Source organism: Palaemon carinicauda, chromosome 3, assembly GCF_036898095.1.
Source record: "Palaemon carinicauda isolate YSFRI2023 chromosome 3, ASM3689809v2, whole genome shotgun sequence".
Classification (NCBI taxonomy): domain Eukaryota; kingdom Metazoa; phylum Arthropoda; class Malacostraca; order Decapoda; family Palaemonidae; genus Palaemon; species Palaemon carinicauda.
The window spans coordinates 158,535,377-158,550,234 of NC_090727.1; the positions used below are offsets into that span (position 1 = coordinate 158,535,377).

Below are 14,858 nucleotides of genomic sequence, written 5' to 3' on the forward strand. Positions count from 1 at the left end.
GGTGGGAGACTGGATGGTCTCCAAGAAGGACCAAGGGAAAGCAGCCTTCACTTTTCCCCCAACTAGATTGGCTTCTAGGTCCAGTATATGGTACAATACGGGAGAAGTTCTCGGCTTGGGAGTTCCTGCCTCTGCCCAGGGAGATTTCTCAAGCCTGGTAGACTCTCCTCGTAGATCGGCCATGAGAAAGACTAAGGTTCTCTGGTCCACTTCAGAGTTGGACCATCTGCTCAAGGGTGTCTTTAGAGCCTTCGAGGTATTTAACTTCCTCGATTGGACTCTGGGAGCCTTGGGCAAGAAAGTCGCTGCACTCAAGGAAGGGGACTCTTCTAGTTTGATCCATGTCATGTCCTACATAGATAAGGCATTGCGGGACGGCTCGAATGAGTTAGCAGTGATTTTTACTGCAGGCATCCTTAAGAAGAGAGCCCAGTTGTGTTCATTCCTGTCTCCAGAAATCTTAGTTGCTCTATGCTCCGCTGTCTTCAGCTCTTTTCCCGCAGAATCTTGTTAAGGAGATTTCTTCCGCTCTGACACAGAAGGCCACACAAAATCTAGTCTCTAAGACGGCAAGAAAAGTCTTACCATCGTCTTTTTCTAGCCGCAAGCCTAATGATGATACTCCTTTTCCTAAGTTTTCCCAGCCCTTTCGTGGAAAGTCTTCCAGTAAGGGTAACACTAGACCTGATGGAAGGGGAGCTAAGAGGAGAGGAGCTAGGACAGGGCGAAGCAGTGTCTGACTGCTTTCGCCTTCAGGCAGTATGGGCCAGACTTCACATCTTCTGGCAGGCATGGGAGAAGATGGGGGCAGACCTTTAGTCAGTCCAACTTTTGAATAAGGGTTACAAGATCCCTTTTATAAGGCAACCTCCTTTGATTTTAACACCAGTGGATCTCTCTCCCAGGTACAGAGAGGAGTTGAAGAAGCAAGTATTACAGCTTCAAGTGTCTCTTTTGTTGGAGAAGGGGGTTATAGAAAGGGTTCAGGACTTGCAGTCACTGGGATTTTACAATCGCCTTTTCCTGGTTTCCAAGAACTCGGGGGATGGCGTCCAGTTCTGGACGTAAGTGTTCTCAACATCTTTATCCAAAAGACAAAGTTCTCGATGGAGACGTCGAAGTCAGTGCTTGCAGCAGTAAGGAAGGGTGACTGGATGGTCTTATTGGACCTCCAGAACGCTTGTTTCCACATCCCTATTCATCCGAGCTTCAAACATTACCTGAGGTTCGTATTCCAGGGAGATGTTTTTCAGTTTCGAGCCCTGTGTCTCGGCCTCAACACCACCCCTCAGATGTTTACGAGGCTTATGCTCAATGTGGAAAGGATTCTCCAATCAAGAGGAATCAGAGCCCCTCTGTACTTAGACGATTGGCTTCTCAGAGCTCACTCTCACGTTCTCTGCCTGAACGATCTTCAGACAACGTTGAAGTTGACAGAAGAATTGGGTATTCTGGTCAACAAGGACACATCTTCTCTTACACCATCACAAGAGATTATTTGGGGATGGTGATTCGGAGTCAAGTTTTTCGGGCTTTTCCGTCTCCTTTAAGGACGAAGCAAGCCATCCGGAAAGTACAATAGTTTCTAGGAGAGCAGAAGTGTTCTATGAGGAAGTGGACGAGTCTGGTGGGAACCCTCTCCTCGTTAGAACAGTTCGTCTCTCTAGGAAGACTGAATCTTCGACCTCTCCAGTTTCACCTCAATTCTCACTGGAACAGGAAGAAGGATTTGGACACGATGTGTATTCCAGTCACGGAGTCAATAAGAAGTTGCCTTCAGTGGTGGAACGATCCAGTCAAGTTCCAAGAAGGTTATCCATTAGATCTGAAGAACCCAGACCTTGTGTTGTGTTCCGACGCCTCGGACTTGGGGGTGGGGAGCAACACTGAGAAAGCTGGAAGTTTTGGGGCTGTGGACGGAGGCTCAAAAGTCCTTCCACATAAACCAAAAGGAACTGCTAGCAGTCCTCTTGGCCCTAGAAAGCTTCGAAGGGTCAGTCCGGAACAAGGTAGTACAAGTCAATGCCGACAACGCCACAGCATTGGCTTACATTGCCAAGCAAGGAGGAACTCATTCGATCTTCCTTTACGAGACAGCGAGGAATCTGCTCATCTGGGCAATGGAAAGAAAGGTAATTCTGATTACAAGATTCATCCAAGGGGAGAAGAATGTTTAGGCAGACAGTCTCAGCAGGAGAGGGCAAGTCCTACCCACAGAGTGGACACTCCATCCGGAAGTATGCAAAAGTCTATGGAAACTTTCGGGTCGCCCTTGCATAGACCTTTTTGCGACCTCAAAGACCAAAAGGCTAGAGATGTATTGCTTCCCAGTGCCAGGTCCCGAAGCAGTACACACAGACGCGTTCCTACTAGATTGGTCAAATCCGCCTTTCATGATCCTATACAAGGTACTGCAGAAGTTTGTGTCAAGTGAAGGGACCAGAATGATCCTAGTAGCCCTCTTCTGGCCCTCAAGAGAATGGTTCACAGAGGTACTGGAATGGATGGTGGACACTCCCAGAAGCCTTCCACTGAGAGTAGACTTACTCAAACAACCCCACTTGGAAAGACACCATCAAAGTCTCCAAAATCTTCAGCTGACTGCCTTCAGACTATCGAAAGACTCGCAAGAGCTAGAGGTTTTTCAAAGGAGGCAGCTAGAGCGATTGCAAGAGCAAGAAGGTCTTCGACCATCAGAGTCTATCAATCCAAGTGGGAAGTTTTCAGGGAATGGTGTAGAGTCAACTCCATTTCCTCTTCCAGTACCTCTGTGACCCAGATTGCTGACTTCCTGTTATTCCTGAGAAGGAAGCGCAATTTTTCTTCGTCCACTATCAAGGGATACAGGAGCATGTTGGCTACCGTTTTCAGGCACAGAGATTTGAATCTATCAAATAATAAAGACTTGCAGGAACTTCTTAAGTCTTTTGAGACATCGAAGCAACGTTACCAGGATTCACCAGCTTGGAATCTGGACATAGTCCTAAAGTTCCTTATGGGTGACAGATTTGAACCCTTGCACTCTACATCTCTGCTGAAGGACCTCACAATGAAATCCCTTTTCTTGGTTAGTCTGGCAACAGCCAAGAGAGTTAGTGAAGTCCTTGCATTCAGTAAGAATGTGGGTTTTCAGAATAACAAAGCTATCTGCTCATTTGAGTGGGATTTCTCGCCAAGAATGAGTGCCCTTCTCAACCTTGGCCTAAGTCTTTTGAGATTCCGAATCTTTCGGATGCTGTTGGCGATGAGTTAGAGGAGTCCTATGTCCAGTAAGGGCCCTCATGTTCTACTTGGACAGAACTAAGGAGTTAAAAGGCAAGTCGGAAGCATTGTGGTGCTCGGTCAAGAAGCCCTCCTTGCAGATGTCTAAGAATGCCCGGTCATTTTTTATCAGACTTTTAATTAAAGAGGCTCATACACATTGCAGTGAGACAGACTTTAGACTCTTGAAGGTCAAGACTCACGAAGTGAGAACTGTAGCAACCTCAGTGGCTTTCAAACAAAATCGTTCGTTGCAAAGCATTATGGACACAAACATTTTGGAGGAGAAAATCTGTGTTCGCTTCACACTATTTAAAAAGTTTCCAGACTCAATATGAGGACCGATATACTCTGGGACTGTTAGTAGCAGCGAGTACAGTAGTCGGGGAAGGATCCACCACTACATTCCCATAGTCCTAATACCTTTTCTTCTCTTGGAACTTGTTATTTGTTTTTTATGGTTGTCTTGTGGAGATTGCGACAGTCTTCCGCAATCATTGATTGGTCAGGTGGTCTATTTTGTTCCTTGAGAGCACCCACAACTGGGTATTAGAGGAGGCGCTGTCACAGAGAGGTGTGGTCAATGGTTTGACAGCTCCTAGGGATCTTCAGCCCCCTGAGAGGACCGCTGGATCTCATAAGGAAAGCGGACATAATGGCAGAGTATCATTGAGGTCAGCTTCCTTATCTGGTACGAACCCTTAAGCTTGTTTTGTATTTAAACTCTTAAGCAGAATTCCAACTATATTGGCTGTCTCTAACCCTCCACCAAAGGTGTTAATCAGCTATATATATAACTACCAGGTAAGTCTTGTGTTTAAAAATGTTATTTTCATTATAAAATAAATCTTTGAACAGACTTACCTCGTAGTTATATATAATTAAATTCCCACCCTCCTCCCCTCTAGAGACTAGAGGCATGGAAAATATGAAGGGACGGGGGATGGTTCCGAGGTACCTCGCTAGGGTGCACAGGTGGTACACCTGGCTATCCAACCGGCGATTGGCGCGAGTTTTGAATTTTCTACCCTGACGTCACAGGAATAAGCTATATATATAACTACCAGGTGAGTATGTTCAAAAATTTATTTTATAATGAAATTAACATTTTAATACTGTACTTAAAATCAAATTTGCAGGTGCTGTCCAAAACACGTATTGGAATGACTGTAAATGCTCTACGCAAGGCCTCTTCAGATGAGGAAGTAATTTCTACAGCTAAACAACTCATAAAGAACTGGAAAAAGTTCGTTCCAGGTCTGTAGTCACAGTATTATATTTTTTATAGTTGACCAGTATGGTACAGTTATGTATTGCCCATGTTAAAGAATTTCAATTGCATGTTTTTTATCACTTAGCTTGTTTAAATGAAGGGAAGTTGGTATTATTAAGCTATTCAGTGCCCTAAGTATATTTCACTTTCATCAACCAATGAGAAAGATTGTGCACGAGCATGGAAAGAAAATGACTTCTCTGCTTATGAGAAAAATGAAAAGGTATATGTTATATTTGCTTATTCCATATTGATATTCATCACATAATTACTTATACTTTACGCTTAATATTGAAAAATGATGAGCTTCAGTAAAAACTATGCTTTATCTTCTACAGATAAAAAAGAGGATGAGGATAAAGATGGAAAGGAGGAAAAGAAAAAAGAAAAGGAGGACAAGGAAAAGAAAAGTACCAGCAATGGCAACAGTAGTAGCAGTAGCAGTGGTAATTCAAAACCTGCAAGCTTCCCTGGGACACCTCCAGCCACAACAGACTCTTTGCGACTAAAGTGCAGGGAGATGATATCTAATGCGTTGAAAGTAGGCGGTAAGTAACTTCGTTTCTTAAACGAATACGACGTTTTGCCTCTTATGTAGGACCATTCTCCAGCTTGAGCTGAAAGTGCTTGTAGTAGTTAAATGTTGGAGGTTAGAGTGACATTTATTGCCCCCCAATTTCATTCTGCCATTGTCAAAGAAATTGTGTTGAATTTGGGAACTTTTTGATTTGAGGAAAACGCTGACATACACAACCCAAGAGCTGGTAAAAGCACAACAGATGTCTCCGCAGACTATAAAAGGGTTAGGAAACTGCACTCCTTTCCTTTGGAAATCTAAAGATCTGCCTTAAAACTCAGACTAACCGACGGCTTTACCCAGTGTTCCTTAAAAGAGGATGAAGACTGGCAAGACTGACGTTGCTTCTATGGGGAAGTGATGCTCAAAGGAAAATTCCTATGGTACCAAGAGGAAGTAACTTCGAATGCCCTCCCTGCTTTTCAGTCCAAGGACCAAGATGATGCAGGAAAGGCTGAGACACTACGCAAAGCTGTTTAGAGAATTCACATGAATAACTTCTAATAAAAAAACTACTGGAAGTACAGATGGATCTCATTCATCTACTGTACTCTTTCATGGTTGGAAAATTATATACATAGCCATATTTTTTTTACACCGAAAAGGCTTACCATACTACTTGGAGGCATTTAATACTTGAATCCTCCATTCAAATGGTTTTTAAGCACGCCTTATTTATTTTTGAAAATTTTTTGGGGTGAAAAACATTCCAAACTTGTATAGGGATATGTTTTAATAGGTGCTCTTAAAACATATTTGCCCAATTGCCACAGGAAATGCAAAGTAACATTTACGTGGGCATCTTTGCAAAACAGTCTTCGTCACCTGCATAGAATTCTAAAAATATGATAGCACCATTGAAAAAGCAGAAGTTTGGACTGCATCTGTAGGTTTCAGACTTTCTGCAGAAAAAAAAACTTGCAATAATATTTTATGAAAATAGCAGATGGGAGCAAAATCAAGAAATACGATTGTGATGATGCTCTAAATCTAGTGAAAAAAAGTTTTGCAATATTTGGGATGCAAAGAGATCAACTTTATTGATGATTTATGAAGCATTAGTATTCTTGGGAATAGATTATGGTAGCCCAATATTTGGGTAAGGATCTGAAGTTACTATGAAGTCTTTAGATCCAATACACACTTGAAGGTCTGAGATTCTGTATTTGAGCCTTTAGGTTTTCCCCCAAGTATCTCGGTATTTCGTGAAAGTGGGGAAACACCCTTGTTTCCTCACCAAGATTTTGTAATTTGTGAAGTGAATTAACGGTAATATCCACCAATTCTTCAACAAAGAAGCTATTCAACTAGGATATATTTATAAACATTGATGAACCACCATTCCCAATAAGTGAAAATAGACTATTACAATCTACAAACATCAGAATGAACATTATTCAACCATCTCTCTTTCCTCCACCTTGGATCAAAAAGTATAGAAATTAATATTCATCTTTTTTTTGATTATCAAATAAATTTAGTTAAAATCCTATTCACCATAAACAACATGCCTTGGAATATATTCTAAGGAAACGTCCTCATTATGATGATGGCTCTCAATCTTAATGGCTGCAGGATCCTCACGCAAAATAAGTCGGCTCTGATTACCTTGTGAAGCATCAGGTTTTACATCTAATCTATACACAATTTTATTGGCACTTAACATTATTATGACAATTTAAGGTAAGGTGTATCATAAAGTTGTCATCTATACCAATTCAAGATGTGCCATACAGTCCCTCAAGGGCTATGCTTATAAGAATAAAATTTTATTACACATGAAAGAGCTCCTTAATAGATTAATGAATGTTGAAGTATGTTGGATTCCTGCCCATGTTGGGGCTGTTGGTAATGAAAAAGCAGATGCTGCTAAAATGTTATCAATAGATCTACCACAACAGGACATTAAACAATTTACGAAGGATTATACAGTATAACTATCATAAAGCATTTATTGTAAGAAATGGTAAACTATATGGAATCATGAATCGGAAAATAATAAATCAAAATAAAACTAATAGGGACAGGAGGACAAAGGTAATTTTAAAATAAAACCAATAGGGATAGGAGGACGGAGGTAATTTTGGCCATCTTGTGTATGAGTCATACAAAGCTGACCCATGGCCTTTTTGTGTATACATCTCATGACACTATTTTATCCTTCCAACATATATTTTATGAATGTACTGCTGGACTTACTAGCAAAAAGTACCATGAGCATAAATACACAAAAAAATAAAAATAATAACGGTTCTAAAGGCATAAGGCCAGGGACTTAACCAAGAACCTAAGTGACAGAGTACTAAACGGGCAGACAAAGATGAATTCCCAAACAAGTGAACAAACAATGGCCGCCATGAAAGGCCAGACGGGAATAATAAAACAGACTATACTGGATATAAAACAAAAGCCCGGTACAATAAAATACTGTCAAAACAAACTATGGTACTTAACATTGGAATGTGTGAAGATGGAGCTTCGGACATGACAAAATAAATCCACGATTGATAAAAAAGACCGAGAGCACAACAAAACAATTCAACACTTTGTATTCCAAAAAGAAGGATGTTGTTCAGGTGGCGCTCGCGTCGTGGCGTGGGTGGTGTGGCGCTGGGGGTTTGTCTAGGGCCTTTGTATCGGCCCATCCCTTTGACGAAGGAATTAACTAAATGGAAGACAACCTGTGAATAGTGGATTTCACGCGCCTTTGCTTTATACACGACACCCAAAAGGTGCTCGCGCGAGGGTTGTAACCTCAGCATTCAATGCTTTTATCTTTCTCTGGTATAATTGGAAGGTTTTATCAGAAAAGATATACAAGAAGGGCTTTTCACCGGGCGCCACAGGTCTCTCCCCAGAAATAGATTTTTCCTTCGTCAAAATCCCTTTTATGAATGTACTTTTTCTAAAATGCAGAGCTTATGTTTTGGTCAGAAAACTTTACCTGACATTTTATCGGATTGAGTATTTTTCAAATCTTAAGATTTTATTGTTAAGTATAAATTTAATAGATAAAATTTAGATATCTATTTATCCTAGATTTTATTTTCCAACTTATTTTTGTCTCAATAAGATTGTGTATATATTTTCTCTCCCAAATTTAAAATTAGGGCCAATTGTACAGGAGTTAAGTGACTCCTGGGGCCGGTGAATCTGAAGGTACAAATGACAAATATGTTATTACTGTATAACAATTTCATTATTTATATAGCCTAGTCTTGTAGGTTTCTTGAAAGGTTAGAGTGAAATCAGATCAAACAATGTACTACATTATATTATGGTACTTGCTTTTCAGCCAATTTTTTTTTATCAAATGGATTGCCAACTTTCTTTTTTTAAGACTTGAATAAACTAATTGCTTTGAATATTGATATTATAGAGCTGCCCGAAGATGCTATTGCCTCTCCCGAATTTCTGGCAGAGCAGATAGAAGCTGCGATTTATCAAGAATTTGGCAACACAGATGCTGCTTACAAAAATCGCTTACGGTCACGTGTATATAACCTCAAGGATTCTAAGAATCCTCAGCTCCGCGAAAATGTGTTGCGTGGTGCTATACCTCCCCAGAAGATGGCAGTTATGACATCAGATGTGAGTGAATATTTCTATTGTAGTAATCTAAGTGTTAATATATTCTTATCAGATATAGACTGTAAGGCTAAGGCTTTCAATAGATTGAATCATTTTCGTCTAAGCTTCCTACAGTACTTTACCCCTGTTCCTGTTTACTTTCTCTCACCTTGTTGTTTAACCTATTATCACTTAATAACGTAATTGGGTATTTTTCTCCGTTGCACCTTCTTATTAGCTGGCCTACCTGGCCTAATGCCAGACCATATGGCCCAAATTCAGAAATCCAGTCCGGGTTTCAGTTGCTGTTTTCCAGCCTCTGTGTACTGTACATGAGTTTGTACAGGTATATCTAAGAAAACTGGAAATTACTTTTAAACTTTAGTACAGGTATATCTAAGAAAACTGGAAATTACTTTTAAACTTTAGTACAGGTATATCTAAGAAAACTGGAAATTACTTTTAAACTTTTGTACAGGTATATCTAAGAAAACTGGAAATTACTTTTAAACTTTTGTACAGGTATATCTAAGAAAACTGGAAATTACTTTTAAACTTTAGTACAGGTATATCTAAGAAAACTGGAAATTACTTTTAAACTTTTGTACAGGTATATCTAAGAAAACTGGAAATTACTTTTAAACTTTAGTACAGGTATATCTAAGAAAACTGGAAATTACTTTTAAACTTTAGTACAGGTATATCTAAGAAAACTGGAAATTACTTTTAAACTTTTGTACAGGTATATCTAAGAAAACTGGAAATTACTTTTAAACTTTTGTACAGGTATATCTAAGAAAACTGGAAATTACTTTTAAACTTTAGTACAGGTATATCTAAGAAAACTGGAAATTACTTTTAAACTTTAGTACAGGTATATCTAAGAAAACTGGAAATTACTTTTAAACTTTTGTACAGGTATATCTAAGAAAACTGGAAATTACTTTTAAACTTTTGTGTTGAAATTATAATTTTCAATATTAAACTTACCCGATAATCATGTAGCTGTCAACTCCGTTGCCCGACAGAATTCTATGGAGGGATACGCCAGCTATCACAATACTAGAAGGGGGTGTACTAACCAGCGCCACCTGTGGCCAGGTACTCAAGTACTTCTTGTTGACACCTCCTCAATTATTCCTCTGTCGTGCTTCCGGCAAGACGTTCTGGGATACGCTTATGGTCTTCGAGTATTTTCACGGCTAATTGGTGAAGTATTCTCTCAGATTAACGGCTGTCGCTTTACTGGAAACCTTCTTATATTAGCTAGATAGCTTTTATATAGGCCTGATTAACGGTTAACGATCTTTTGCTTGATTTTGGAACCCCCTTTGGCTAACTCTTTGGATTCAAGATGTCTGACATTTCGCAAGCCCCCTCCCATAGACGATGTAGGTCTTGCAATAGGCGTATTCCGAAGGCCTCGGTAGATCCTCACAACGCTTGTTCTGATTGTAGGGACAGGCCCTGTCAGTTAGAAAATCGATGTGAGGAATGCGCCGGACTTTCGGAATTGGAATTTGTCCGTCTTTTGAAATATTCAACTAAGTTAGAGAGAGGTAGAGTTAGGAGGAGTTCTTCTCACTCTTCAATGTTTTCCTCACCTCATGATCCCCTACCTTTTCCTACCCCTGTAGTGGCTACCCCCGAACCTACTGTTTGCCCTCCGCCTGATATGTCTGTTGTTTTGCGTGCTATTCAGGCCTTAGGCGATAAAGTAGAGTCAGTGGTAAGTGACCATAAGTCTCTGATGGCCGAAGTAAAGGAACTTAAGGTCAAGAGTGCAGTGGGTGGAATTAGTGCCAGTGCTGTGACTAGTGCTAGTGTCAGTGCAGTGCCAAGTGCTAGTGTCAGTGCCAGTGTGGTGCGTGAGGATATTTCTGTGCGAGCCAGTCGTCCTCCCAGTCCGGGACCTCTTGCAAGCTCCCAAGCCCAGGGGAGAAGCAATGTCGAAGGGCATAAGGGTTCGGCAGGCCTTGTTAGGCGCACAGAAGTATCCTCGGTGGTTGCGGGCGTGTCTTCCAAAGACCGTCACTCCCACCTGCAGACGATTGAGCCCGTCTTTATCTCGTCCGCTGATCAACTGTCTGGGAAGAAACGTTGGTCTCAGGTCTCGAGACCGCTTAAACGCAGAGTCCAGTCCGCGAGTGCTCAGCCAGGTTGCAGTCATTGGCTCAGCTCTGACTCGCCGCAGTCATCTGTCGACTGCACTCCGCCCAAGAGGAGTAAGGTTCTGCCACAACAGAGCTCGACTGTTAAGGCTTTTCCTCAGTCTGCTGTCGTTTCTGCCGATCCCAAGTGGACTCTTCTTCAGTCCATGCAAGCACAGCTTTCGGACTTGATGCGTGAGTGTCGGGCTGAGAGTGTTGCGCCTCCGCCTCCGCCTACACTCCCTCCGCCTGCTCTCGCTCCGCCTGCGTTCGCTCCGCCTGCGCTCGCTCCGCCTGATCGCAGTACCACCTGCCAGGCGTACGATGTTGAGCCACATTCTGAGTTTGCTGTTCCCAGTGGTGTTCAGCCTCCGCCTTCGTTAAGGCAACCTTTACTATGGGATCAGGAGGATTATACCTCTCTTCCTCCGCCTCCCCTTGCTGCTCCACCAGTGGTGCAACTCTCGGTTGAGGTACAACAACCTCTCCCGTCCATGAGTCAGTCTCCTCAGCTCTCGCTGCAGCGAGCTCAACCCTCCACAAGGCAAGCACCACTACACCTTGGCCTTGCGCCTCAGGAGCCTCAGCTTGCGAGACATTTACCTTGTTCTGCGCAGCCTCAACCTCATCATGCTCCGCTCATACCACAGGAACAGGAACTTGCTACTCCGCTTCCGCCAACCGCTCAGCAAGCGCTATCCTTGGGTTCAACCTCTCATGCTAGGAGTCAGCCTCCTCCACCCATGCGCCTTCCTTCTGCTTCGTCTGTTATTCAGCCTTTGCAGTCTGAGCCTCAGGTTTTCCCTCAACAGTCACTTGAAGAGGAAACCACTAATATTGTTCCTTCTCGTTCTGACTCTGCAGTTCAGCATTCTTGTCCGATCTCTTCGCTACACTCTGGTGATGAGGCTTCGGATGATGAGGAGGCACACCTGGATCCCTCATCAGACGTGGATGAATCCAAGCTTTCTCCACAGTCTATTGATTTTCGTAAGGTCTTGGCTCTACTTAGGGAGGTTTACCCAGACCACTTTGTCTCTGCTATTCCCCGCTCTCCGCCATCTGAGTTTTCGCTGGGCGTACAACAAGCTAAGTCCACCTATACTAAGCTAGTCCTAGCTAGGTCCTCTAAGAGGGCATTAAGGATCTTAGGGGAGTGGCTGCAGTCTAAGCAACACCTTGGCAAGACTTCTTTCATGTTCCCTCCAACGAAGCTCACTTCGAAAGCGAGCGTTTGGTATGCCACAGGAGAAGCACCAGGCTTGGGAGTACCTGCCTCTGCCCAGGCTGACTTCTCAAGTCTGGTAGACTCGCCTCGGAGAACTGCAATGAGGCGCTCTAAGGTTTGTTGGACCTTCTCAGACCTGGATCACTTACTGAAAGGAATGTTTAGAGCATTTGAAATGTTCAACTTTCTAGACTGGTGCCTGGGGGCCCTCAGCAAGAAGACCTCTCCTGCGGACAAAGATTCTGCCATGCTATTAATGTCCTGCATGGATAAGGCCATTAGGGATGGATCGGGTGAGCTTGCGTCGATGTTTGTATCAGGGGTTTTGAAGAAAAGGGAACAACTGTGTACCTTCCTTTCCGCCAGCATTACACCTTGCCAACGGTCACAACTCCTTTTTGCTCCGCTCTCGAAGTTCCTCTTCCCCGAAGAGCTGGTTAAGGACTTGTCTGCTGCCCTGATACAAAAGGATACACACGATCTTGTAGCCTCATCGGCTCGTAAGTCTAAGGTTGCTACCTCAGTCCCCAAGACTTATCGCTCCCCAGTGGCTGATACCCCTGCTACGAGGTTCATACCGCCCTTTCGTGGTAGAGCCCCCAGCCGAGGAAGCTCCCGTCCAGACTCTCACAGGAGCAAGTCTAGGAAAGGATCCAGGACATCTAAAGGAAAAAACTGACTCTCCGCATCTCCAGACAGCAGTAGGAGCCAGACTCAAGATCTTCTGGCGAGCCTGGGAGAAGAGAGGTGCAGACGCCCAGTCTGTCAGTTGGCTGAGGAACGGTTACAGGATTCCATTCTGCCTCAAACCACCTCTGACCACATCGCCCATCAACCTCTCTCCCAACTACAAAGAAGAGGACAAGAGGCTAGCATTGCACCAGGAGGTGTCGCTACTTGTGCAGAAGAAGGCAGTGGTTATAGTCCGGGACCATCAATCCCCGGGCTTCTACAACCGTCTCTTTCTTGTGGCCAAGAAGACAGGAGGTTGGAGACCGGTGCTGGACGTCAGCGCTCTCAACGAGTATGTCACCAAGCAGACGTTCACGATGGAGACGACGAAGTCGGTCTTAGCAGCGGTCAGACAGGAGGACTGGATGGTCTCGTTGGACTTGAAAGATGCATACTTTCACGTTCCTATTCATCCAGACTCCCAACCTTTCCTGAGATTCGTTTTTGGAAAGGTTGTCTACCAATTCCAAGCCCTGTGTTTTGGCCTAAGCACAGCTCCTATGGTCTTTACTCATCTGATGAGGAATATAGCAAAATTCCTACACTTGTCGAACATCAGAGCCTCCCTCTACTTAGACGACTGGCTGTTGAGAGCCTCCACGAGTCGTTGTTGTCTGGAGAATCTCAATTGGACTTTAGACTTAATCAGAGACCTAGGTCTATTAGTCAACATAGAGAAGTCTCAACTCATTCCCTCCCAATCCATTGTGTACCTGGGAATGGAGATTCGGAGTCAGGTTTTTCGGGCTTTTCCATCGGCCCCCAGGATAAGCCAGGCCCTAGAGTGCATCATGAGCATGCTGAAGAGGAGCAGTTGCTCAGTGAGACAGTGGATGAGTCTCACAGGGACCCTCTCATCACTGGCCCTGTTTGTCGAGCTAGGGAGACTCCACCTCCGCCCTCTTCAATTCCATCTTGCAGCTCATTGGGACAAGGGTTCGACTCTCGAAGCAGTCTCTATCCCTATCAACCAAGAGATGAAGACCACTCTCCTGTGGTGGAAGCACAACCTCCTTCTCAGGGAGGGTCTATCGTTGGCCATTCAGACCCCCAATCTTCATCTCTTCTCAGATGCATCGGACTCGGGCTGGGGTGCAACCTTGGACGGACGGGAATGCTCGGGAACGTGGAACGAGGAACAAGGATTACTCCACATCAACTGCAAGGAGCTGCTAGCAGTTCATCTAGCCTTGTTGAACTTCAAGTCCCTCCTGCTAGGCAAAGTGGTGGAGGTGAACTCAGACAATACCACAGCCTTGGCTTACATCTCCAAGCAAGGAGGGACCCATTCGAGGAGCCTATACGAGATCGCAAGGGACCTCCTCATTTGGTCAAGAGGTCTAAACCTCACTCTGGTCACGAGGTTCATTCAGGGCGATATGAACGTCTCAGCAGATCGCCTAAGCAGAAGGAATCAGGTCATTCCCACGGAATGGACCCTCCACAAGAGTGTGTGCAACAGACTTTGGACCTTGTGGGGTCAACCTACCATAGATCTGTTTGCCACCTCCATAACCAAGAGACTTCCGCTGTACTGTTCCCCTGTTCCAGACCCTGCAGCAGTTCATGTGGATGCTTTTCTACTGAACTGGTCCCATCTCGACCTGTACGCATTCCCACCGTTCAAGATAATAAACAAAGTTCTGCAGAAATTCGTCTCGCACGAAGGGACACGGCTGACGCTGGTTGCTCCCCTTTGGCCTGCAAGAGAATGGTTCACAGAGGTACTTCAATGGCTAGTCGACTTCCCCAGGACTCTACCTCTAAGAGTGGACCTTCTACGTCAACCTCACGTAGACAGGTTGCACCCAAACCTCCACGCTCTTCGGCTGACTGCCTTCAGACTGTCGAAAGATTCGCTAGAGCTAGAGGCTTTTCGAAGGAGGCAGCCAGTGCGATTGCCAGAGCAAGAAGGGTTTCCACTCGTAGAGTCTACCAGTCTAAATGGGAGGTCTTCCGAAGCTGGTGTAGAGCCAATTCAATATCCTCTACCAATACCTCTGTGACCCAAATAGCTGACTTCCTTCTACATCTTAGGAATGAGAGATCCCTTTCAGCACCTACGAT

General features: G+C 43.9%; 1 protein-coding gene across 1 annotated transcript in view; it reads left to right on the top strand.

Moving 5' to 3' along the window:
- The window catches only part of TfIIS (RNA polymerase II elongation factor), a 50,725-nt gene that overhangs the window by 31,541 nt on the left and 4,326 nt on the right, over positions 1–14,858 (top strand). Inside the window, exons 3-5 of the mRNA XM_068371047.1 lie at positions 4,401–4,518; positions 4,873–5,082; positions 8,491–8,702. Of these exons, the coding sequence (XP_068227148.1) occupies positions 4,401–4,518; positions 4,873–5,082; positions 8,491–8,702 (540 nt within the window). The remainder of the gene's footprint in view (positions 1–4,400; positions 4,519–4,872; positions 5,083–8,490; positions 8,703–14,858) is intronic.